This window comes from Centruroides sculpturatus, unplaced genomic scaffold (genome assembly GCF_000671375.1).
Source record: "Centruroides sculpturatus isolate CEXI.00-Female unplaced genomic scaffold, Cexi_2.0 scaffold138, whole genome shotgun sequence".
In the NCBI taxonomy this organism is placed as follows: domain Eukaryota; kingdom Metazoa; phylum Arthropoda; class Arachnida; order Scorpiones; family Buthidae; genus Centruroides; species Centruroides sculpturatus.
Genome location: NW_019384434.1, coordinates 451,571 through 475,179, shown reverse-complemented (window position 1 = coordinate 475,179; position 23,609 = coordinate 451,571). Strand labels below are relative to the sequence as shown.

Here is a 23,609-nt window from a genome sequence, read left to right as displayed (position 1 = left end):
TTGAGCATTTAAATAANTATAAAAATTTTTTTTATTAATATATTATATTAGTGCAATAAATATATTTTAATATTTTTATATATTCATTTAGGTCATAATGAACCAGAAACTGTTCAATTGGATGCATTTATACAAATTAGCAATAAGTTAAAATGTATTGCTTCTTGTAATTTCGATTATATTTCTGATACAATATATCAGATTGCCAAAATGCTTACTGATGGAGTTGACAATGAAAATATGTGGAAGAAAGTTGAATATTTATGTAAAGAATATATGGACACTACATCAGTTTCAAAGTCGGAAATGGATTTGTGCCTGACGGCTGCCATTAAATCACTACATTTACCCGTTTCTTGGAGTTATGCTAGAAACAGTATTGAAGGTATTTGGATATAATTAAAATTTTTAAAAATGTTTTTGTGTAATGAAAAAATTATATTTACAAAAAATACAAATAGTTTTTCTTGACATAAACTTTGAATTCTATCCATTCCCATTAGAAAAATCTTATTTAAGTATCAAATCTGTTGATGTTATATTTTGCATTCATTAGAAATTGATTAGTAATGAGTAGAAATATTTATTTATAAAATTATTTACTGTAAAGAATAACCACAATATTCTTTCAAGTATTCTGCGTACAAGTAAACTGAACCAGAAATACATTGGGTAATTGAAAATGTCTCATGTATTTCAATTATGTATTGAAGAAGTATTAAATTACTACAGTATATGTATATTTTTAAATTAAGATTGTTTTTCTCTTATTTTACACATTTATATTATTATTTCAGATTTTACTGTTCCCAACGACACATTATTCCATTTAGTTGCATGTCTTGGATTTGAAAAGCTGGCTCTGTACTTACTGACCATACCAAATAATCATTTTGCATTACAGATGGTAAACCACAATGGTTATCTACCAGAACAAGTTGCATATAATAAACAATTTTCTGAATTAGCAAATCTACTAAGAATGTAAGTCATTGTTTTGAATAAATTATTTCTTCAGATGTTTATCTATAAGTACATATTTTATTTGTTCAAAAAAATGACAAAAAGGGTTTGTATATATATATATATTTTTACATTTTTGGATTCAAGGGTCTCAAAATGTCAAGATTTGCAAAAACACAGAGTCAAATTTGACATGATTCCAACACTTTCTCATGTTAAATGTATAAAAGTCAGGAAAGTAAAACACATTAAAAAACACTGGAAATTTTGCTCTTTCTGCAGAGACTTTATAGTACCTTGTAAAATATTTAAAATATTCTAAGAAAAAAGTTTAATCCTATTATGTATGATGTTTCAGAGAGTGATAAATAATGAAGATTTCATCCAAAACAAGATTATTTTTAACATTTTACAAGTGACTAAGACTTTAAAGAAAAATCAAGACCATCTTATTGTTTTTAATGTTGATTACAGTAATTATGTGGATGAGCGATGTGATTTTCATTTTTAATGGCGTTTTTAATTTTATGAATGAATGTATGTAACAAACATTTTTCCGAAATTGTTTCATTTCTAATAAGTAAGATTGATCATAGATTTTAAAAATTTGTTGACATTCGATATTAGTAAGAAAATTACTTGAGGATGATTTACATTGTTTAATATACAGAATGTTGTTCCTAGTCTTGGAGAAAATTGTAGCAGTTTAAAAAGAAAAAGTTTATTGTATTTTATTTACTTTATTTTCCATGATAGAAATAAAATTTACTAAATCTTATTGTTCTGTGAGTTCTGTATATCACAGTTTATTAATTTTGAAATTTTCCTGTAGTATTTCAGTATTATATATCTTTAAATTTAAATCAAATGTAAATTTTATATTATTGATATATTATTCAGTATGAATGCACAAAGTATTATCATCAAATGATGATCATATTTTTCTCATTTAAAATTTCATCTTTCATCCTTCACTTAGGATTGTTGAACTTGAAAAGTTTCTCAAACTTATAATCCATTGAAAATAAATTACTTCAGTTTTCTACATAAAATTCATTATATTTTTAAAAATTCAATATTTTCCTATTTATATTTAAATATTTTTTACTGTTAGAAAACTCATATTATGATGAGTTTATTCAATTTTAAACTGTTTTATTTCAATTAATTTGTTGTTGTTAAAGTTTATTCTGTGTTAGGACAAAATCCTAACCAAGCATTTAGATAATTAATTATGACATCAGTTTAGTTATCTGTTTTTTCATATAGATCTGAAAAGTAAGTACTTCATTTATTTTGCCATAAAAGGAATATTTATATATAGTGTCTAAAAGATCTTAAATTATTATGACAATGTTTTCTTAAGGCTAAATGATTGTCAGATTATAATCAGGTTTATATATACAGTATATAAATCTGATTGTATATTTAAACAAATTTCACGAAATCTAATAAATATTTCTGCAATTATATTTAATTAATTACTAAATAATTTATCACTAGAGGACAGCATTATGAGACATCTCTTATTAGATTTAATAATTATAATTAAATTAATATTTATTAAATAATTCAGAATATTCTGGAAGAAAAGAATCGGCCAGACTTGATTCTGCAACTCTCGTTGTGTTGCCAGTTATGTTTCTGGAGCTTCTGGTCTGATATTCCTCTTCCAGACATATTTAAATATGATATACAGTAATCATCCTTGGTAAGTGGGAGTTGCGGGTTCACATCCTGCTCTGGGCCGATTCCTTTCTTTCAGAATATTCTAAATTTATGATGCTTAAAGCATTCCTGATGAAAAGTAGCCTGATGTTATCTGGTGGTTGTTTGGCTTTATAATAAGGTTTTTACATGTCATGTTTATATTTGTACAGTATTTTCTAGTTAGTAATTTAGTGATTTGTAATTTTTGCATAAATGTATTGGGATTAAAATGTAGATGAACTGTTTGTAATTTTGAACATATATGTATATATAAAAAAAAATATATATATATATATATATATATCATCACCATCATCTAGTGTTGCCACCAGGCCGGTTTTCACCCAGACAAGCCGGTTTTTAAATTCAAGGTTTGGATTAATTATTAATTTGTCTGATTTTCATAGAAATTGTGAAGTTATGATGAAACAAAGTAAATTTATAAAAATATTTGCGAGTATTTTATTTTAATGGTTAAAGACTAACTTCACACCCCTACCCAAACTTATCCCTGGGCTAAGAGTGACAGAAAATGCACTTTTAAAATTCTAACTTGCAAATATCTCTGGCAAATATTAGGTTTGTTCCAACAGCAGTCCCTAACTGGTTTAAAACTGGCATGCACATTGTTCAGTTTTTGGTTGTAAAAAGGCATTGCGCATGCGTTGTACAATTTCAAATTCAAACCAGTCAGGGACTTGTGTTGGAACAAACCTATTGTAAAGTGAATGTGACAGTTTCAGTTTACAAGTTTATAATTTCAATTTTAATTATTTAATATGATAACTGAAGAAATTGAAAACCAAAAAAGAGGAACTGAACTTGTAAATTTGATAAAGATTGGCTGACACAAAATAAATTCTACTCACAATAAAAAAAAAAACCAAATTTTTTTTATTTCTAAGTATAACATCCTAATTTTAAAATGTCTGGGTCAGCAATTTTGAAAAGGTGGCAACACTTCCATTATTATTACTACTGTCAATATATGATATTCAAAAAATTCTTTTTATAATCATATTGATTAATTAAGCAATTAAATATTTTATATGCAAAGTTGAATATTATAGTTTTCTCAAAAAATATTTATTCAAATTTATGCTTTGTTATTATGTTTTTTCTCATTAGATGAACTGGATTTATTTTCTACAGTCAATTTTTTATTCTTTTCCATATAAAACATTTTACACCAGATCTTGTTGACCTTGTATCACATAAAATAAATGTTAAAGCTCAATTATAATAATTGTTACAAGATTATATATATATATATATATATATAGATATAGATATANATATATATATAAAATGAAAAAGTAATAAAATGAATTCTTACTTTATGTAGAACAGTAAAAACAATTTATATGCAATATTTATTTTTTTTTTCCTGGTTCTATATAATATGCAAATAATAATCAAGGCAAAATGGTTTAAGAAAATTTACTTGTTTTTTAGTTTGGATGACTTCTCAGATTAAAAAATTGTTTTTTACTGTAAAAATTTGTAACTAATTGCCTTATAAACATTTTTTTATAATTTTATTTTATTTTTTAATAAACACTCAGATTCTTTGACTATATTGACACAACCACCTTATGTAACTGAGAAATACTATTTATTATCCTACAAACATTTTCTACCTGCTCCACAGGTCATCATCAGGTATATTGAAATTTATGGAACATTTCCTTGTATCTGTTCCAGTTCAAACACTTACGTGCAACCAAAATTCAAATTTCTGTATCTGTTTGAACAATTTGTTTAAATATACATATATAAAAGATAAATAGAAAATAACTAAATACATCTTATCTTACAATTTAAAATACATCTTATCAATACATTTTATCTTATTGTTGAATCAAGTGGTACAGTTTAATTCTCCAGAATTTATAATCATTGTTATGGATTACATGCAGATATAAATTATTAATGATAAGAGAAACTTTGTAAGTTTTGAGATTACTTAATTTTAGAAGTAAAAATATATTGCAACTATATATTTGAAGTTTACATCTGAATGCTGCTCACTTGTGTTTAAAGTAGTTGTAGTTTTGATATTGTTTTTGTGAGGTATTAGATGAATCTGATATACACACAAGGGTTGTTCAAAAAGTAATGCACCATAATTTAAATCTGGGAAATGAAGACTGTGACATGGCTCTACTTTTGAGGAGTTGTAGTTGGAAGCTTTTGCTAATGTTGTGGAAAATTTCAAGTTCCCCCACCAGGCAGGACCACTACAGCTTCATTGAAAAATGGTGTGTGTCAGTGATATACTGGTACATTCCAAGCAGCATAAAGTGATAAAATTCCTTATTGCTGAAGGGGAACTGTTGGAAACATTCACAAATAATTGTATGGTGTCTATGGTACTGCAGCTGTCAATTGAAGCACCATCAGTTATTGGGTAAAATGTGTGAAGTCAACAACAATAGGAATGGCAGATCTCTGCAATTTGGCACAAAGCAGTTGTCCCACCACAACTGTCATGGCAGCCTTGAGGTGAAGAAGCAGCTCACGATTGACCAAAAAGCAGCAACAAAAACCATTGCATAAAAACTTGCAACACTATGAGTTTGATGGTGATGAGTTCCAGTCAGAGAAGATATTGTCAGTGCTGTGAGGAAGTGGTTGCATGCACAGAATAGGACTGGTACCGAGCCAGTATACATGCCCTCCCTCAATGCTGGCATATGACCAAAGGCAAGTGTGGAGACTTTGTTGAAAAATAACATGATAGCTGAAGGTAGCAGCTACGACATGCCCAAGTTTCACAATTGTATGTTTCATACTAGAAGCAAAATTAATTCTGGTGCATTACTTTTTGAACAAACCTTGTATATATGCAACTGAATACTATAACATGATTTAATTATGTCAGTATGTATATGTGTATGATTTAACACAGAAAGAATATGAATTAGTGGGCTTTCTATCACACTGATGAGAATTTGCTTTGGAATGAATTTTATGCCAAAGCAAACTCTCCAAATGGCTGAAGGTGTTATCTTTTAGCAAAATTATAATCATCAGTGATGCAACATGAATAGCCTACTTTAGATTAAATTTGCTGTCAAGAAGGTTTTTTTCTCCTAATGTAGGGAAAAGTAAGGATCCTTAGTGGTTGTTGCTACACCCAATAAATTGATGTTATTTTTACTAACAAAAAATAAAATCTTTAACACTGTTTTTTTATTAATAAAGAAACAATCTACAGCATGTCTGAAAAAGATCTTTATCATTCTAAACGAAAAACGCGGTCCTTAAGGCCATTTTTGACAAAATTTTTTTTTCAATTTTTGGAATGTTTTTTAAGTCTCCAAATTTTTGCAAAAATTTTTGCCCGCGCAAAAAATTTTTATCGCGATTTTAATGAGCCTTTGATAAGGCTCGATTAAGGCTTAATTGTTTTTTAATGGGAGTTTTTTATCAAATTTATTTCATGGTTCGTAAGTTGTTGTGCACGGATTTTCCTTCGGTAAAGTTATTTAAAGCTAGTTTCTGATGTCAAAAACAACCTCCGATAGTTTTTTAATTTTTTTAATTAATCGATTTTATTATATATAAATTTAATTAATTAGGGGTTCGGAAATCGCAATTAAAATCTTAATTTTTTAAAAATATTTAAAAATATAGGCGTCGCTAGTATTCACCCTACTTTAAACCCTTGTCCCCCGAGATGTCTATGAGAATGCCCCGGGAAATCCAACTCCAGCTGTTCTCAAGGTCATCCAGCAGTGTAAACAATGACTCATCGGTGTTAAATTTCACAGAAAGGCGAGACAAAGGAAAATAACATTTGGAGCTTTTTCTTCAAAATTAAAGCATTTCTTTTGTTCTTTTCAGTTTTAAGTATTTTTTATGTATTTTTTATGCTTAATTACATCATAATTAATAACAGGTGGTAGTTAAGGAGTTAATAACAAAAATACTAACAGGTGAAATGAAATGCAGTTTGCTGCAAAAGAATGAAGAAATCTGGACATTTTCTATATGTGAATTACTTAATAGTGTGTTTCCCAAACGATGGATTGGTCATGGAGGACCCATATCTTGGCCTCTGCAATCGCCCGACATAACTCCACTGGATTTCTTTTTTTGGGGTTATGTTAAAAACAGGGTTTATCAAACACCTCTTTCTGATATATCCGTTTTAAAGGAAAGGATACAATTAGCAATCCTCACTGTTACACCGCAAATGTTAAAAAACACTTGGAGGGAAATCAAGTACAGACTCAACATTGTTCGAGCTACTAACAGAGCTCATGTACTGTACATTGAAGGTACTATAAAAAAAAAAACTCTTAGATTTCTTCATTCTTTTTCAGCAAACTGCATTTCATTTCACCTGTTAGTATGTTTGTTATTAATATTTAGAATGATAAAGATCTTTCTCGGACATGCTGTACATATTTTATTTGTTCAAAAAAATGACAAAAAGGGTTTGTTCTATCCCTGGGTCCCACATAAGCTTTTGATAGCTATGAATTTATATATATTTCAAGGATATTGTCATTTGTCATTAAAAGTTATAAATGCAGAACTAATATTTCAATTTTTTGTTTTCAGTTAATGTTGTGTTAAAATAACTTTACATTTATTTATAGTATGATATTATTTAATGCAAAATATTTAAAAATAAAAAATATAAAAAAAAGTTTTAAAGAAATGCTTTTTATTTACATAAATGCACTAAAAAGTAAAAAGTAAATTCTCTTCAGCTTTTACAGTATTCTTGGTATTATGTGACCAAAAATAAAAGTGGAGTATTTGTGTTTACAAATATTCTTAGGTACACTTCTATCTATTTTAATGGGCTTCCCATGAGAACTCTATGCTTTTATTTTCGGTCGCGTAGTATTAAAAACACCATGAATGCTGAAGAAAATTTACTTTTTAGTTTTTAGTGCATTTATGTAAATAAAAAGCATTTCTTTAAAACTGTTGCATATTTTTTATTTTTTAGTTTTTAGTATTATATATGGAAAACTAATTATCAAAATTCTTGTTTTTAGCATTTAATTGGGAAGTGGGTGAAAAATTGAGTTCCAAAATTTTATATAGAAAGTATAACTAAAACGGAATGAAGATTTGCCTTATATGTAGTGCCCTCTGTTTACAGATTTTTACAAATTTTAATTTTTTGCTAATTGTTAGCATTGTTTGCAAACTAAGAAAATGTATTGTCATCATGAATACATATGTATGCAAAGTTTCAACTAGATTAGAAATTGGGAAGGGGGTGAAAATTAGGGTTTCTCATTTCCCGAATTTTGCTTGTCCTGGGATTCTGGGAAAAAAGTGAACTGGATCTTGGGAAATCCCAGGATATAATTAATTATTTTTAAGATACAGTAATACCCCGAACTTACGCGATAGGTGGGACCGAGAGATAACCGCGTAAGTTTAATTCGTGTAAGTTGGGGTATAATTTTGCAATTTGTGTAAATTCCAAGTCGGATGTATGTAAGCTAATAAATGTTCTCGTTAATCTTATCTCGTGTTTTGATTTGTTCACGGTTACAAGAAATCACCACATAGAGTCTTTCAAGTCTCTGTAGATATAACAAACACAGAAATAAATAACACAAAATAAATTGTAGCTATGTGTCGATTCCGTGCGACATGTCCAAACATGTAAGCCGAACAATAGTGTGGGGGGAGTGAGTAATCAAGAGTTGCGTGGTGCTCAAACAAAAGACAAATCTATGAGATTTGAAAATTGCGTAAGTCAGGGTAGCGTAAGTCAAGGTATTACCGTATAAAATAAATCTTAAAATCAAATGATATAATTATTTTTCATTTTTTAAGTAACTTAATATGTCCTGCAATTTCTAAAATAATAATATTAATAATGCTGTTTAAAATATGTATTAAAAAGTACTTTTGAATTACATAGAAATTTCCACAAATAGAAAAAATTTATTAAAGTTTGTTGGAAACTGCTTACAACAAAAATGCCTTTGAATTGAGTTGAAAATTTAAAGAAAAACATGATCTTAGATCAAACTTCTAACTTAGAAGGTAATTTTCGTTTTTTTAAATAAAACACAATACAAAATATTATTGTAAATTTTTATAATAAGATTTTAAAAAGCAAGATGGTCGATACTCCAATCACTTGATCTAGTTCTTATTTTAGTAATCAAAGTTCTGCTACTGAGAATGCTCTTTCTGATTCAATTGATGTGAGTGGAATCATCTTTAATGCATTTAAGAGAAGACAGATGTTATGTGTTTTCTCACCTGTAGCCTCGAAGATTTCTATTTCATTTTCGAGGTGTGTTGTATACTTCTTTTGCTCTCTAGTATTCTTGATTTGTCTACCTTGGCTGCTTTAATAGTGGCATCAAGCTTATAGCCTGATAATTTGGCAGTTTGTTTGGCTTTAATCAGGTTTATGAAGAAAAACTTCATACTTGCAGACTTTATACTTGTTTGTATTTTTACCCAATTTGTACAATCTGACATTACACATTTATTGAAGCTACCGGGCATGGTTAAAAATTAAGACAGCATAAGCACAATTATTCCAGATATTACAGGTTCTGACAAGTAAAGAATTTTCAGATTCCTGTCACAAATAGGCTACGTATTGATTATTGACAATCTGTGACATGCCATAACAAGTAAAAATTTAAAAAACTGATAAGCAGGTTTAAAATTAATAAATACAAATTTATCCTGACAGTTAATGGGTTAATTAAGAAAACATCTATCTGATTTATAAATATGCAGTATGACTAGAAAATAATGAGACTGTGATTGCCTGCATGCAACAGTTGCATGTAGGCTAAAGTGAGTGGGTGGGTGAACAACTTTGAACAATTTAGAACAAGCACAGAGTCTCAACTTACTACTGCTATTAGATTACTGTGAGTGCCTGCTGTGATTGGATGTGTTGTTAGTGTAAGAAAAATGGCCAGCTTGAAAGAGAAGCAGTGTATCAACCTGAAATTTTTGGTGAAATTGAAAAAAGTTGCCACTGAATCTTTGCATCTGCTATGTAAAGCATACAGAGATACATGTCTTTCTTGTGCACATGTGTTTGAATGGCACAGAAGATTTTCCGAGGGCAAATAGGATGCGAAAGACGACGAATGTTCTGGATGACCCAGCATCTCAAAAACCAGCAAAAATGTGCAAAAAATGGAACACATTGTTCAAAGTGATCAAAGACTGAGCATAAGAATGATTGCAGATATTGAACATATGGATAAGGAGAATGTGAGGCAATTTTGCATGAAAAACTGAACATGAAAAAGTGTGTGCTAAGGTTGTCCCACGTCTGCTGTCCCCAGAGCAGAAAGAGAATCACAAGTGAATTTGTTCTGACATTTTGGCTCAAATTGAAGAGATGCCAAACTTAAAAATAATAACTTGTACTGGAACTAGAAAGAATTAATCAAAATTATCACCTTTTTACAAATTCCAGCAAATAATTTAATACAGTAGAACCTCGAAAACTCGGCTCTCGATAACCCGGCACTCCGGATAACTCGGCCTCACCTGGCAGGGCAAAAAAATCCTTAGTTAATTAATTTTCATTATAGACAGCTTTATAAAAGTATAAAAGCTCTCATAAAGTATTTTTCTGAGGTCTGCTCTTATCGGGTAAATTACTGTACACAGTGTATTCATTAATTTTCATTTTCATGTAGTAAAGGCTCTATGCCTTCATAAAGGACGTACTTTTCCTTTGTTTAAGGGTATTTGGGCAGTTTATTCTCTGTTATATTTGTAAGTAAACAATACATACAAGTACAGTACATTATTTTCTGAGGAAACACTCGTACTTATTTTTTTAACCCCATTCCCGATAACCCGGCATTTTCACAAACTCGGCTACCCTTTGGTCCACATTAGGCCGAGTTTTCGAGGTTCTACTGTATTATAAAAACGTTTTCGATCGTCTTTAGCGATCATCATCAGTTAAAAAGAATCTTTTTAACTGATGATGATTGCTAATTTAATTTATAAAAAGGTGATAATTTTGATTGATGCCAAACTTTCTGGACAGCATCATAACTTGTGATGAAACTTGGATATTCCAGTATAATCCTGAAACAAAGTGTCTATCCATGCACTGGAAGACACCACAGTCACAAAGGATGAAAAAGTGCGACAAAGCAAGTCTAAGTTCAAGGCCATGCTCATTGTGTTCTTTGACATTAGGGGTGTAATTTTGGAACACTGGGTTCCAGAAGGCACAACAGTGAACTGATACTACTACAAAGAAGTTCTGGAATCTTTGTCGGAAAGGGTTAGAAGAAAGCGGCAACACTTGTGGCAAAATAATTTCATTCTCCATTAGGACAATGCACCAGCTCATTCTGCTCTGTCAATGAAGTAGTTTTTGGCCAAGAAGGAAGTCATGCTATTTGAACACTCGCCATGCTTGCCTGACCTGACCACCGTGATTGCCATGTGACTTTTACCCAGGGGCGGACTGGCCATGTGGAAAATGTGGAAAATTCCACATGGGCCGTATAGAATTTGGGCCGTTTTTTTTTTAAATATGTACATAATGTACCATTTGGTTAAGTTTAATTTTAAAAAATTCATTTATTTATTTTGTTAAGTAAGGTAAATTTCAATTTTTACATATAATATTGGTATAAGTGTAGGCAGTGCCGTAACTAGCCATTCCTATGCCCTGTGCAAAAACTTGCATTTAGGCCCCTTAATTAATTAGGTTTGGGAAAATAATAAAACCAACACGTACATTTTGGGACCCTCTTCCAAATGGGTCCTGTGCGGGTGTACCTGTTGCACCTGCCTAGTTACGGCACTGTGTGTAGGCCTGTATTATTTTACCCGGCCCTACCCGTATCCGAAGTTAAATTAGTTCGGCCGATCTGAGTCAAACACTACATTAGCCCGATTCGGCCCAAACAGAAAGCATTCTAGGAGAAAAATAATCAAAACTACCTTCTAAACAGAGAAAATTGGTCATTTGTTTACATTGCTAGAAACCATTCACCACTCCTATCAATCTTAATGCTAAACTATAGAAATGCAAGTTATTAGTTTTGTACCTAGCCACCAAAGCAATGATTGTAATCATAACAAATTTAATGGCCACTTATATTATTTCCTTTATTTTAGGCAAGTAAAAATTTAATTCAATAATAATTTCTCTGTATTCCAAACGATTTAATTAAAAATAATCTATTTTATAGTGTGAGGCCAGGACCTCACCCCCTCTCCAATAGGAAACTGGTTGTCGAGCTAAAGCTAATAAATCAACGATTTATTTTGTAAACAGGAACGAGTGTAAGACGATTTAATTGTCGCATTCCCGCATCAAATTCACATGTCTCGTCTAGATCAGGGAAGGTGGGGGAGAGTTCGACTGTCATCTTACAGCGAGTTCAAAGCACATTAGACCAAAATTTACGAGACCGTTACTAAATATTTCTGAAAACGCATTTCAAAAATTAAGCAGTATTTTAATACAGTTTAATCCAGTAGTACTCAACACAATATAATTTCAGAATTGAAACATTTTAAATCGTCATGGAATATTTTAAAGGAAAATGTCAATGAAACTTTTATAAAACTAAATGAAAATGAACATTCTACTGATGATCAAGTAGAAACTAATAAAGATGCAATTTTATCCTCTTATTGCTTTGCTTGCAAAAATTGCTCTATTTGTTGTTATAATATATTATTCAGATATAACATGTTAAGTGGCGCTTATTCTATACTTGGTCAAGCATACAAATATCTGCTATCTACGTCTGTAACACAAGTGTCTGGTGAACAAAGCTTTTCTATGTTAAAATTAATTAAAAGCAGGCTAAAGATACTTATAAGTATCTCGCAAGAAAATCTAGAAGCCTTTGTGTTAATGTTAGTGGAGAAGGATTTTTTTAAACGAAATACATTCTGATGATATCATTAATATTATTGTTCAACAAAGCAAACTTCTAAATAAAAAATTGATATTGTAGAATATAGACTTGTGCTTATTGTAATTTTTGTCAATGTTGTATTTTGAATATATTTAAATATAAATAGAAAAAATACATTTTTTATATTCATGGGCTGGACTGGTAATGAATTTTCCACACAAAAATTTTAGGGCCAATCCACCCCTGCTTTTACCTTTTCCCTAAAGTCAAGTCTGAAGGGACCCCATTTTGATTCAGTTTCTGTTGTCAAGAAAAATAATGATGGAATTTCTGCATAGCCTTGCAGAAGATGACCTGCAGCATTGTTATGATCAATGGAAGTTGCAAATGCAGCACTGTATGGAAGCAGAAGGATCATACATTGAAGGGAAGTACAACTAAAGTGAATATACTACTCAAGGTTTAAAGTTCCAGCTTCAGTCTCATTATTTTCTAGCCACACCTCATATAATATGACATTAAAAAACTGACTTTATAATCACACAGAATTTCTAATACTGAAAATTTTGAATTAAGGAGTCAAACTGTAAAATATTTAGAAATATACATTCATTTGCTATTTCTTGCTGATTTGAGTGAAATATTTTAAATACTTCATGAAATTTTTACAGCTGATATCAACACTGACTGATATTGTAGATTATACAAATACAGTAGAGCGTCGTTTATCCGAAAGTTGGTTATCCGAAACGTCGGTTATCTGAAAGAATTCCAGTTGGCCTAAAGTATAATTTTTATTTGTTTTTATATTTTTCAATGTATTTATTTTGTTTGTAAAACGTAAAGAAATCATTTTTAACGATACAATAGCCACGATTATTATTTTCAAAAGTTTACGTTAGGCTTAACATCGACAAAAATTCAATGCGAAGCGACACGCAACGGAGAAAAATTTCAACACGGGATAGGTTAATATATTTTTTTGTGCATAATCAGTTATCCGAAAAATAAGTTATCCGAACAACCCCAGTCCCCAATTGATTCGGATAAACGGACCATGTGACAGGTCTCTTTTGAATAATTCAGAAACTCATTTGTTTTTGTGTTTTGAGTACATCAAGCATTATGCATTTAAAGTTTCATGGACCATAAATATTGTAATGCAATTATTGTATTTGAGACTAAGTAAATTTACTCAAAATCTAACATAATGCTAGTACATAACCTAGTTTCATGGATACACAATCAACAGATGACATAGTAATTTCTAGTTACATGAAGAGTTTGATGTCGATGCCAAAAAAAAAAAGAATGCTACATGTTTTAATTTTTTAAAACCATTTTGGGAAATCTGAAGTTTTAGATAATGTGTTTCTACAGTATTTATATATTAAATAATACACAGGACCATATAAGGTCTGCACTTAACATGCTATGCCAAAAGTTTGCTTCAGTTGGCATGTTGATTTCCATTAGCTAAGTGCATCTTATACAGTAAGTGTAAATTTGAATTTGTGGTGGAGAACAAAATTAAAATGCGTTCTTTGAGAAAAGTGGTTTATATGCGTACTAATCATATAAAAAATAAGTAAATTCATAGTAATTCTTTCAGCATATTTTAAGAAAATAACCGTATTACTCTCTGAATGTTTTGCAGACCCTTTAGAATTTTACTGTCGAATCTAGTTCAAACAAGCTTTTTTGATTCTCTAATTCATTTTTAATTCATTAATTTGTGAACAACATTTAAATACTTCTATTTAATTAAAGCACTGAAATAAAACTAGTTTATGATCTAAATGTAATTTAAGAAGAATATATTTCATACATTAATATTATCAGTGTTTTGATCAATAAAACTTCTATGCAATTCTTTTTATTTAATTAATTCATAATGTGCTTGCTAGAGTACAGATAATTTAAATCTAAAAAATATTTGAAATTGAAATTTGAATAATTTGAATTATTGAAATTTTTTAAATATTATTTTGTTTGACTTGTTGAAAGTCTGAGGATGAATAGAGATACTTAAAAGCATTTCACTATAAATTAACGTATGTTCCAATAAAAATAATAATGAACTTATTAATTTGCTGTCTCATCAGATTATTTCTTTAAATTATAATTATTTTAATAATTTTTATTAATAAATGTTAATAAAATTATTACTGATGTTATAATTAGACATGAAAATCTGTTATAATTTTAGCATCAGTAATATGATGTAATAAAATTTTAAAGTAATATGTATAGAACAATAAATTATATTTTCTGAATACAATTTTGAAATCTAAATTAATTATTAATTTTTCAGGCATAGAAAAGAGAATTCTGAAAACTGCATGTTTGATAGAATCGAAGAAGAAAATATATATTCTCCTGTTGTATCTTGTTGTCTTAGTTGGAGCAACAGAGATATAGGTATGTTCTTACTACTTTTACATATTATTTGTCAGCATGAATGATAAATGTTGTTTGTGATTTTATAGTTTATTTTTTAACACCAGTTTAATGTTTTTTTAGTTCCTATATATAATGTCTCTTTTATCCAAAAACTTGTTTTGTAGACGATCTCACAGCTTTCTGGTTAGAAACAGCTTTATTTTACAGTGACCAGTTTAATGTGTTGAAAGTATCAAAATTATTATAGTTTATAGTTTAAGATACAAAAAATTTTTTTAATAAAAAAATAATTGAAATAGAATTTATATTTTTGGTAGTATTTGCTTAATTATCATGAGCTGTAATATTAAATAATTCCATATTTAAATATTTTGACTTTTATTTTTAAATAGAATTGTGAAATTTTATAAGAACATTCTGCACTATTGAAAATGTACATAAAAAGATTACTAAGTTTTTCAATAGAACAAAGTATTTTCTATAAGAAAAGAAAAAAAGCTGTATCAATACAGAAATTATTAAAATTTTGACATTATAATCCAAATCTGTGGAATTTTCAGCTTTCAAATAATTCAATTTATTGTTTTCTAACAAAATCTTTAGAAATTCTGAAAATAAAACATGATTATACATTTAATAAAAGGAAAGATTGAATAAAAGCAATTTACATGCTATTTTAATATGTACAGTAAATATAAATAATTTAATTACACTTAATATTGATCATATTTATATATGGAATAGTAAATCTTTTTGTAATGAAGTCTACTTAAATAGGACATAAAATATTCACTAAGTTTTATGAAAACATGTCTACTTAGAATGATTTAGGATACTTTGTACACATCAATTATTTCCATACAGTTTATTTTTATAATATGAGGACTGATTGATAAATAAGGGTTCCATTTTTATAAAATTAATTTGGGAAGAGTTAGAATAATGTGAACAGTTTTAAAAAGGTGTAAAAATAATTTATTATAATCATGCTTGTTTATTTTTCAGCATAATCTCCATTTAGAATGACATTTTTTCAAACATTCAATCCACTTTTGTCTTCTGTGCAAGAAAAGTCATGATTTTTCCTTGATCAACTTCCATACAGTAAGTTGAACTTTGCCATTCAATGAAAAGTACTGATCTTTTGACACATCTTTTAATTTTAGGAGCAACCATAAGTCTAATGATGTCAGACCACACTGCAATAAGAAAACAATGAAAATGCTTACAAACCTTGAGTTAAAAGGCTTTCTTTATAGCCTATATTTAGTAGCATTAGACTTCCAGTTGTTCAGAATTTTCATTGAATGGCAGTTGATTTAAGAAAAAGCAGAAAGATTTTATCATGCAAAGAATAAAAATGGATTGAAGGTTTGGAAAAATGTGTCATTTTAAATGTTGATTATAAATTGTAGGATTGAAAAACGAATATATATGATTAAAGTAAATAATTTTTACAACTTTTTAAAACTGGTTGTGTTATTCTATCTCTTTCCAAAGTAATTTCATAAAAATGGAAATTTTGTTTATCAATCAAACCTCATTTTTTACATTTCAAACAATATTTATTGTAGTTTATTTATGTTTGAGTATTTTTGAAACTTAATTAAAATGTTTTTGGATATAAATAATTATTTCAAAAAAGTATTATATAGGTTTCTATATAGTTTAAATTTTTATTTTAAATTCTAATTTTCAGATGGTCCTCAAACTCACACTTTGTATGTAATACTTTGATACCTGTAAATTGATTTTCATATGACAAATTCACTCTTTTGTATATTTTCATCTGACAGATAAAACTTTCAAGATATTATTCAGTAGTACTTTCTGTCAGTTTTGGTTCTTGTAACATGAAGTATAAATTTTTATTGTGTGTTCACAGTTTAATTTTTACTTTTAATATTCAGAATAATGTTTTATGCATTGTAATGTATGTATTCATTGTAAAAAGTAAACTTTTTCTGTCTCAATAAGAGATTTTATAAATAGTACGGTTGTGAAAAAATAAAACTGTGTTTCAAATCAAATGATAAAACTATAGTCATTATTGGGCTTTAACTTAGCTATTAAATGTACAAGTATTACGCAATTTAAAAAGGCAATTTATTATCTTGTATTAAATTTTATAATTAATCCAAATAATGTATTATTTTTATATTTAATTAACCAGGTGATAGCAGAATAAGGAATCTGATTTTATTTGATTAGTAATATAATTCAGGTTTTTTTTATATGATAAAACTGTATTTTTGTGTTTGAATTATTTTAATATTTGCACTTATTTAATAGTTGCAAGATATCTACAAATTTATTTATAAATGCATTTTGCAGATTATGATATTGCAGAATTAGAAAGATTAATGTCAAATAAAAGAAACAGAGTCGAAATGTCTAGAATATTGAAGCCAAATAACAACCAAACTGGTAAGTAATTAAGTTTTGAATAATTAATTTTTTGTTAGTTAGTATTTGGTTATATGTAGTTAGAATATATATAGATTCAAACTATATATTACTTTACTTTGAAGCCAAAAGTGAAAATGAACATTGTCTAAAGAAGAGTCAATAATTTGGTTTTAATTATAGTTTGGAGTAATAATTTGGTACAGAATCAAATCTAATTTGCTTACTTGTCAAAATAATTTACAACAAAAAGTTTTATCATAGCAATTTCTTTGCTGAGATATAATTTGTACAGACAGTTAATTAGAAAAACAATTATACTAAGAAAAGTTTGGACAAAAAAGCAGACAGCAAGTAAGTTGGATGGATGGAATTGTTGATTGACTCTGGAAGAATTATCAGACCTTACTAATGATAGGACAAAATGAACTTTTGTTCACATAAAGTATACTTATCTTATATGAACAAAAGTTTAATTGAACATAATGAGATGAAATCTAAAACTTTTTTAGAATTAACTCATTAAGGTTAGAAAATGGCTGTTGTATCTTAAATATTATACATATGTATATTTTTTAGAGTATTATGTTAAATTCTCTGTTCATTCCAGATAATAATCCATAGAAAGTTGCATAAATACATTAAATTATCCATCAGCATGATTTATTGATTTTATTTTTTTCTATTGCTATATTCAAATGAAGTAAGTAAAACTAAAAATAAACTAATTCTGAAATATAATTTCTTAACGAGAATGCTGTTTTTAATTATTTTAATAAGTGTAATTTGCAATACTAAGACACCTTTGTACACTTTCTAAGAGAACTTTATTTATGTTAAACTCATTTAACATAAATAAAGTCCCCAGAAATTATATAGAGATGTCTTAGTGTTGCAAATTATACTAATTCTGAAAATGTAAAAACATGCTTTCTTACAATTACTTCTCCCTATGGAGATCTTGTTCTTTCAAATTTTGTTGTTTTGACTGTAATGAATGTTACTAAAGTTTATAATTTTTTGAAAAACTTGAAATGATAAATTTGAGCCCAAAAAAAAAAATGTGTTAAACTGCTCTAAAAATGTTAAAACTGGATTCCTTCATTGTTTAGTGTTAAATGTTATCAAAAATTTCACTCAAATGCTAAAAAGAAGCAAACAATGATAATTAATTTTTCATCTGTGCTGATGCTTACTGATTGCAGGTAACATTTGTGGTGAGAGAGTACCACATTTTGGTTTGAAAAATAAGCAATAAATTAAAATGAATTAAAATTTAGTTTACTGCTTTATCATTGTTGTAGAGAAAGGAAAATACACTATATTTGATGAGTTTAGTAAAAAAAGGAATGTATCACTGAACAGATTTATTGCAGTAGAGGATATCCTTCAATTAGGAGAATTTTATGTTAAGCTAACACAAATTGTATATGGAACTATATTTCTTATTGTTATGAAGGGATTTATCATTTTATCAATAATTACCAAGATTTGTCTGTGTGATAAAACTACATTAATATTAGTTGCAACAGAAAGTGCTATATATTTATATTACAATTACAATAAGATGATACAAATATGAAGGTCATTAAATGCCAAACAAACTGCCAGATTATGTTGGACTAAAGTATGGCTACTAATAATAATTAAATAATAATAAATATTTTACCTAAAGTAGACGGTTATGCTGCTATCTCTTGATAAATTTAGTAATTATAAATAAATTAATAATTAACTTCCAATCACATGCAGACTATGGTTTATTGATCTGGGCCATGGCAGCCCCTTCCATTTTAAAAAATTCTCTAAAGAACTGGATAAAATAAATTTGATTTTAAATTGACTATGCCATCTGTCTTTTACTAATCATCTGAACATCGCCAGGTCCAGACTGGGGCTACCTTCTTTTACAGAACGAATAATATTTCGATTGGCTTTTATATTTTAAATATTTCAACAGTTTAATGCATTCTGATCGACTTTGTCTGAAAACTCCTCAATGTAATCTTCGTAACCCTCCATGTATTTTTTCTCCAATCACCATGATATTACTGGCATAGAATTCAATAAATAAATAAGTAATTACCTAAAACCAGCAATAATTCTTTTCAAAACGAATGTTTTCTTCTGTTTTTAATGGTTCATCATTAGGTTTCCATGCATTGGAATACTTGTAAGAGAATGCCCATTCCAAAAATTTAAAAATTGCGTGTCTTGAAGATATGCACATGCTCAATGTAGCTGCTTTAAAAAAATTAGTTTTCAAACTGGTCTTCTATTTTTAAAAAATTTGACGTTTATATAAATTATGCAGATCTATATTATGTCAAAATATGTACTCCATGATGATTGTTAAAAACAGAAGAAAACATTTGTTTTGAAGAGAATTATTGCTGGTTTTAGGTAATTACTTACTTATTTATTTTTCCCCTTTTTTTAGATTATCCATTTCTCAAAAATAATTTTTTATCGCATTTCTGAAAATATGACAAACTTCAAAAGTATACTTTATGAAAATTTTACTCATTCTAAAAATATTTGCAAAAGAATTCTTTATAACTTTAGAATACATTAATTTTTTTTAAATGTATTTTTAGCTTTTTTTATTTGTTGTTTATTTTATTGTCACGTGGTTTATTGTTATTCAGGGTTGGAAATCTTTTGTCTTACTCAGACTTTTCCAATTGTAATTAAGATAAATAAGCAAATTAATTAATTAATATTTAACTTAGAAAATTCTGGAAGAAATTAAAAAGTTAAATATTTAACTTAGAAAATTCTGGAAGAAAAGAATCTGCCTTGGGCAGTACTTGAACCCACAACTCCCGCTTACCAAATACATATGTTGACCTCTGTCTGTTTGACCTTTGCCTCCAGAACTATTAATAATTTAGATATGGATAGGCAAAATTATTTAGTTCTTAATTATTAATAGTAGCCACATCCTATCCCAATATATCATCATAGTTTTGGCATTTATCAAATAATTGAGTTATTGGTTGTTTATATTTGTATGAGGATCATTTGATAAATCATGGCAACTGTTTTTCTCAGAGTTTAATATATTTTTAGAAGAAAAACACACACATTAATTTTGTTACATTACAAAATTTTTGATATAAATTTGAAATTGATGCATACAATAGTAATGCCATGATGATGATATCAACTTAGGCAACTATCAAAAACTGTCCAAATGTTTGACTGAGAATGTCATCTTGTTTTGTAGTGGAAAAGCTACCTAAAATTTGCTGTTAAAGATGGATTAATTGCAAAAGAATATCACAAGAAACTAGTAGAAGCCAAAGGGCAATAATGCTCTCCCATATTGAAGGATTGCACAATGGTGAAAGTCCTTTTATAATGGAAGATATTGAACTGCAGATGAACAAAGCAGGGGTATCTACTAACAAATATTAAGAATTTGTCAATTAGAGCCATTGGACATTACCTTAAGTTCAATTGGCAATGGAGCTGAGTTATTTATCCTCAGAGGTTGATCTTACAATCAATCATATTCTTACAAAAATGTGTAAAAGAAAAGTTTGCTTTTGGTGTTACCCATTGGTGAATTAAAGATTTGTTGCTATGGAGACTTGATGCAGAGTCAGTCTGATCAGTTTGGTGGGCTGAAGTGTGAACCTATTTTTAAGGCTGATTTACAAGATATGATTAGTACTGACATTTTTCCATACCCAGAAATTTGTCTACAAGATCTGTCAGTGATTCAGATATTTACACGATGTGCTGGATTACAATTTTTAAATTGTTCTGACTTTGAACATGTGCAACAAACAGCATTCATCTCTCTTGAATGTAGTAAGAACCAATGCAATCTAACATGTGTTTCTGATTTCATCATTGATTCGTTCAGTGATGCAACAACAAGGAAAATATCTGACAGATTAGATTTTCTGCATCTTTGTTGCAACTTGTTGAACCAAGGCCACCAATAAGTTGCAAATTTGTTCAATCAAGGCAAATCTATGTGTATTTCAGTTTTGAGAAACATATACCACCTAAAGACAAAATGCTCTGTCTCCATAAACATTGAAAATTGAGTTGACATTTATCATACATAATTAGTATCCTTTATCGATACTGCCCAATATTTAGAATGAAAAACATTTTGTAATTATTACAGAATGTTCTTCATACAGAATATTGGCTTTCTCTGCAGCTCTACAAATCTGTGAACTTCTCTGTGCATTTGGATCATATTTTTCCGGGATGTTTAAAAATTGCTTAAGATGGGTTAAAGCTTCAGTTATTTTCTTCAGTGTCAAAGTTCTTGCAGTGTTATATAGATAATCATCATCATCTTCAAATAATACTTTTTCTTTCATGACAGTCAATTCATTTGCATTCTCAGTGGTATTCTGAGTCCATTTGGTCATGAGATCAACATTTTTTTCAATTGTTAATTCCCTTATCTTAGCTGAAGATTCTGCAGTTTTATGGCATTCTAGGTGTTGAAGCTTTTCCAGAATATTCAGGGTGAGTCCATTATCTTGTCAGTTATGTTGACAAGCAGCTTGATTATTTTGCTGAAGTAGTATTGTTTGAAGATGGTTTTGACTGTGTGATTCATTATCAAAATATCACTTGAAATATTTCAAGATAGAAACAACTTTAATTTCTGGACAGAGATCTATAACTATAATACTTGCAGATGGCCAGAAACAGTGTCGTAAAGTAGAATGCTTTGAATGCTAAATTGTTCATTCCAAAATATTGTTGAACTGGAATAAACAAAAAGAAAAAACTGATTTTGAGAAATTTTTCCTGTAATCCAGACATTTGAGTTTGATTTTCAGATGACTGGCTGCTTTCTCTTACTCCAACTCTTGATTCGCTACCTCAAAGTTATCGGATCCCAAAAGGCAAACTAACATGATTTTTAAGTTTAAAGTCAGCTCTTATGTTTCTATCAAGTAGTAATGCAAATTTGTAAAAATTTTGTAGCCAAATGCATTCTTCACATTTTTTTCCAAATAGGTTTGTGTAGATATCTTCCAAAATAGCTGTTTCATCAACATAAAAATCTGACAAGCAGAATAATCTTAATTTTTACAAAGTTTTTATCTGTATTAACAGATACTCCCAACAATTTAATAATATATAATATTAAATTGACTCTTCTGTTCTTCTCTTCCACTCTTCTATTAAATTAATTATATCAATCTTTGTTTGAATGAAATCTCATGAAAGCTTCATATAAACTGAAAGCATTAAGTTGAATTATTGAAAGACTTACGGGAATGTTTTTTAATGTAGATCTTTAATCCATAATTTTATAGATCTTTCCTTTATCTCCATTGCCTTCCTATTTTACAGATGATAAAGGATGTAATATTTCCAATGTTTTGCTGCTTCTTTAATTTTGTTCTTCTCCATCATAATTGAAGATTTAGTTGACCAGCTTAAGTTCAATGTATGCTTAATTTTCACCATCCTAAAGCTTCAGCACTTTCAACATTCCTAATTATCACCATTATTTTCTCCAGTAGTATTAAGTTTATAATATCTTTGTTTATTATGATTGCTTTTGGCATTTTATATTTTATAATTTCCATTCACTTTTACTAAAATAATAAAAGGAAATGCAAAAAATTATTAAAATACTTTAAAAGCTTTACTCTGAGAAAGTTAAGGATTTATTATTGAAACTGAAACCAGTGGGAAACTGGCATTACAGTATTTAAACAAGCTATTTTCTTGAAGCTAATCAATCTAGTTTTTGCTTGCCAAAAATTACTAATACAAACCAAAATATAAAGAATTTATTTGGTTTATGAAAAGTGATTTAAGGATATTAAAGTATTATGTTTAAGAGAATCTAAAATTAAGTGGCTGTAAAGAATATTAAGCAAAGTTTGAAAGTTTGATCTATTCAAACTTTCTTCAATCTTTAGATATGAATGATTAAATTTATAAATTATTTTATTTATCTTGAATTTAATTTGATTTATATATTTACTTATTTGTTCTTTTCAATTTATTTAAGTTAGGAACAAATATTTAATATTTATATGTTTAATAAATTTCTAAACCTAAAACTAAATTTTTGAAATAAATCTTTCTCATGAAAATTATATATAATTTGAATGTATCTTAATTTATGTTTTCTATTTTTATATAAGTTAAAAAGTATTGGGCTTTATTAAGCTCTTTGAAAAATTCTAAATCAGTGTCATGCAAGCTGCAATACATTAAAATCAAAATTTTTATATCTAGTTAACATTTGTGTGATAGAATAGAAAT

The 23,609-nt window shown here is 28.4% G+C and overlaps 1 protein-coding gene across 6 annotated transcripts in view; it reads left to right on the top strand.

The window, feature by feature from the left end:
* LOC111619843 (rho guanine nucleotide exchange factor 18-like) overlaps positions 1 to 23,609 on the top strand; it is a 261,855-nt gene that overhangs the window by 100,397 nt on the left and 137,849 nt on the right. For all 6 annotated transcript variants that reach the window (XM_023361663.1, XM_023361664.1, XM_023361668.1 and 3 more), the window contains exons 4-7: positions 92 to 385; positions 798 to 984; positions 14,851 to 14,957; positions 17,274 to 17,366. In XM_023361663.1, the coding sequence (XP_023217431.1) occupies positions 92 to 385; positions 798 to 984; positions 14,851 to 14,957; positions 17,274 to 17,366 (681 nt within the window). The remainder of the gene's footprint in view (positions 1 to 91; positions 386 to 797; positions 985 to 14,850; positions 14,958 to 17,273; positions 17,367 to 23,609) is intronic.